At 64.0% G+C, this 3367-nt stretch overlaps 1 protein-coding gene across 1 annotated transcript; it reads left to right on the forward strand.

Annotated features, from left to right (window-relative positions):
* Positions 1-1130: 1130 nt before the first annotated feature.
* Positions 1131-3046, forward strand: EMIHUDRAFT_205367 (hypothetical protein; the record flags this gene model as incomplete). The annotated part of the gene is made up of 2 exons (XM_005778737.1): positions 1131-1880; positions 1958-3046. 2 exons carry the CDS (start codon positions 1131-1133, stop codon positions 3044-3046), a joined length of 1839 nt encoding a protein of 612 aa, XP_005778794.1.
* Between the last annotated feature and the right edge of the window lie 321 nt (positions 3047-3367).

Below are 3367 nucleotides of genomic sequence, written 5' to 3' on the forward strand. Positions count from 1 at the left end.
GCGTGGAGCAGAGCTTTGGCGTCGACAGCTTCCTCATCATGGCCGAGCTGTCCAAGAGGCAAGGCAACCGCTTCGCTGAGAAGGCCACGCTTGGCGAGGCGATGAACCAGCTACGGCGGGCGGAGCCGTCGGACTACGCCACGATGGGGCTGGTCCAGCGCAAGATGATCCACAGCTGCCTCGATCGTCGGGAGCAGCTGCCGCACTTCCAGGAGATGGCGGAAGTGCTCAGCTCCCGCTTCTCATCCGCCAACTGCCCGCTCGAGGCCGAGACCCTGCAGTGGTTCCTCGCGTCCTCGTACAACCAAGCCGTCGCCTATTTCGGCGACAGCGAGCACGACCTGGCCGAGAGCTGGTTCGCCGTCGCCTTTCAGTTCATGCACGTCTCGCCGCCGCAGCTGCAGGCCGTGCGCGACGATCTCATGCACTCGTACGAGCTGGTTCTGAAGGAGGTTGACGCAAAGAGCGGCCGGGACGAGGGTGACAGCTCGTTCTACCGCCGCATGCGAGCGAGGGTCACAGCGCCGTCCCGCGAGCCTGACGTCGAGAGCGACCCGGCATGAGCGTCCCGCCTCCCGTGGTGCTCCTGACCTCGCTGGGCACATGTCGCGGGTGCAGCCCTTGCCCTCGCCGATGCCTGCCGACCCCTTGCTCGAGACGCGCAGCCAGGCCGAGCCGAGCGCACGCCGCCCTCGCGGCCGGGCAGAAAGCGAGGCAGCGCCGTGCAGGCGAAGCGAACTCGCCCCTCGGTCGCATACGTGTGCACTCTTGTGTCTGCCTGCTGACGCGCGGGCGCCATTGAGCATTGTCCTCTGGCTGAGTGACTGCTGTGATCAAGCGAGCGAGCACAAGTGAGCGACGGTTCTGAACCTGATTGATACTGACTGAAGTTCTGAACTCACTCCGTCCGTCCGTGATCCGTGTGAGATTGATTGTGTCGTGGGCGAGACTGAGGGGGTGCGTGGGAGAGGGGGTTAGCAGGAATAGTAGGAAACAGTATAGCAAGCGGCCCGGCACTCTCAGTCAGATGTGTGAACCTCGGACGAAACACGGCCCGTGACACCCCACAAGTTTCGATTGTGGAGGAATTCACCGCGGAATTGACCTCCCACCAAAGAACGCCTTTTGATATGCACCGCGCGGTTTCATTCCTGCTCCTAGCCCTGGCGTGCGCCTTCACGGCGGCGGCTCAAGTCACTGGAATCCACAGCAAACCGCTGGTTAGCGTTGTGCTCGTGACATGCGGCCGGCCTGAGTACCTCAAGCTCGCGCTCGCGCAGATCCACGAGCAGTCGTACCCAAACCTCGAGGTGGTTCTGGTGGTGGACGGCACACCCGTCGATTTGAGCCGCGAGCCGAGGCTCCACGTCCACCCCGCGTCCTCGTTCACGACCCCATCCTCCACCAATCTCCTCGACGTGCGGGTTGTCCAGTTTGACCATCGGGCGACAGTCGGCGAGAAGCGAAATGCAGCTGTGCTCACTGCACGTGGCGAGATCCTGGTGCACTGGGACGACGACGATCTGTACGACCCGACGCGGATCGAGGCCCAGATTGCCCCCCTCCTCGACAACACAGCGCGCATGAGCGCCCTCGTCTACTCGCACGCGGCCGCTCATGCGGCTGACGGTCCTCCTCAGTGGTACTCTGTCAAGAAGAGCGGCGCGGCGCAGGTGATGCCCGCCTCGCTGGCGTACAAGAAGAGCTCGGCGCTCGCACTCGGCCTGTTCCCCAACGTCTCCCTCGGCGAGGACATTGGACTCATCCAAGCCGGCCTCTCGAGCTGCGAGCAACTTGCAACGGCGCGCGCATTCACCAAGCTCTGTTGCTCCTGCCACTCTTCCGCTCGTTGCTGCCCGCTCGCAGCCCTGCTTGAGCATGTAGTCGCCTCGCCCAACGGCTTGAAGTGGCCTCGCCCAATCCGCATGTGCTGAGTGTGTGTGGTCTCTCGCATCAGGTTGCGGTCCCCTCCGTCTACACGCGCCATGGCGGCCACGCCGGCAACACTTGGCAGTGGGCAGAGGACAGGTCGATGGAGTCGCACGGCTTCGGCGCGTCGGCCCGCCCGCGCTTCGTGAGCGACGTGCTCCTTCAGGCCTACATGGCGGCCGAGGCGGACACATCGACGCGTGGGGCATGCGACGTCGTCGCGCGCGAGCTGCCAACCTTTACCGAGCACACTTTCCCTAAGCTGCCTCCCCGCTGCTGCGAGGGCTCCGCCGACCCCTCCCGCTGCCTGACGAAGGCCGAGGTGGAGGGGCGCGCGCGGCGTAGGCTGCAGTACAGCTATGCCTACGGCGAGCAGGATCCCCACCTCCACTTTGCCCACGGGGGCCGCGCTGACTTCCGCGGCCGCGACAACCAGATTTACAACTTTTTGTCTGCGCCCAACCTGGCGGTGAACGTGAAGACCGAGGCGGCCTCCTTCAAGCTGCACGGCGGCAAGCTGACGGTGGACGGGTCCTTCATGACTGAGGCGCACATCGTGGCGCGCGTCGGTGGGACGAAACGCAAATGGGCCAACGTCTCCTTCTGGGCGTCGAAGCTGAACGACGCGAACTGGGGCTGGCGGATGATCGGCGGCTCGTGCGGCGGACACCATTTCAACCTTGGTCCTGGTGGCGTCAAGACGTGTGAGGAGCTGAGCATCAAGGTCGACCTGTCGAGCGCAACCTTCTCGCTCGGCAACTGGACCATCATCGCTCGCGGCAACGCCGTCTACGACCGCCTCTCCGGCCCAACGCACCGGCTCGACGTCGACTTCAAGTCGCACGGTGATGCCGCCGCGCGATCCCTCCCCCACGGTATTGTGGGGCAGTCGTTCTCCTGGTCGAGCGCGAGGAACGGCAAGACGGACGAGTACCCGGCGACAGGCTACTACAAGACTGCAGCCATGGCGGAGGGCGCCATCCAGGGCGAGGCGGCCATGTACGAGGTGCTGGGACCATACGCGACGCGCTTTGCCTTCTCGCGCTTCGACGGAGAGGAGCAAACGGTCTCGCCGGCCTCACCGCCAGTCTTTGGCGACGCCTCGGCCACAGACTGAGCGCAATCCGACGTCCTTGGCATGTCGCCACCAAGCAGGAGCAGAGGCGGCGGCAGGGAGAGTGGGGACTCAATCGACCATCAAGCGTTCTCGCTGGAGCGCTGCAAGCCACGGTGAAAAGAGACAACGCGCCGTGAGTGGAGTCCTGCGGGTGCACTGCATCAGGTTCAGTAAGAGGTGACCCCACTTCGGGCGCGGTGTTCATAGAAGTCAGCGCGAGAACTGATAAGTGTAGGTTGTGGGGAGGTATTGTGCGAATGTGTGCGAATTCCTCTACGAATCCACCTCCATTCTTTTTTCGGCTCCGGTGGTGTACCTGTG

This window comes from Emiliania huxleyi (genome assembly GCF_000372725.1).
Source record: "Emiliania huxleyi CCMP1516 unplaced genomic scaffold EMIHUscaffold_24, whole genome shotgun sequence".
NCBI classification, from domain to species: domain Eukaryota; phylum Haptophyta; order Isochrysidales; family Noelaerhabdaceae; genus Emiliania; species Emiliania huxleyi.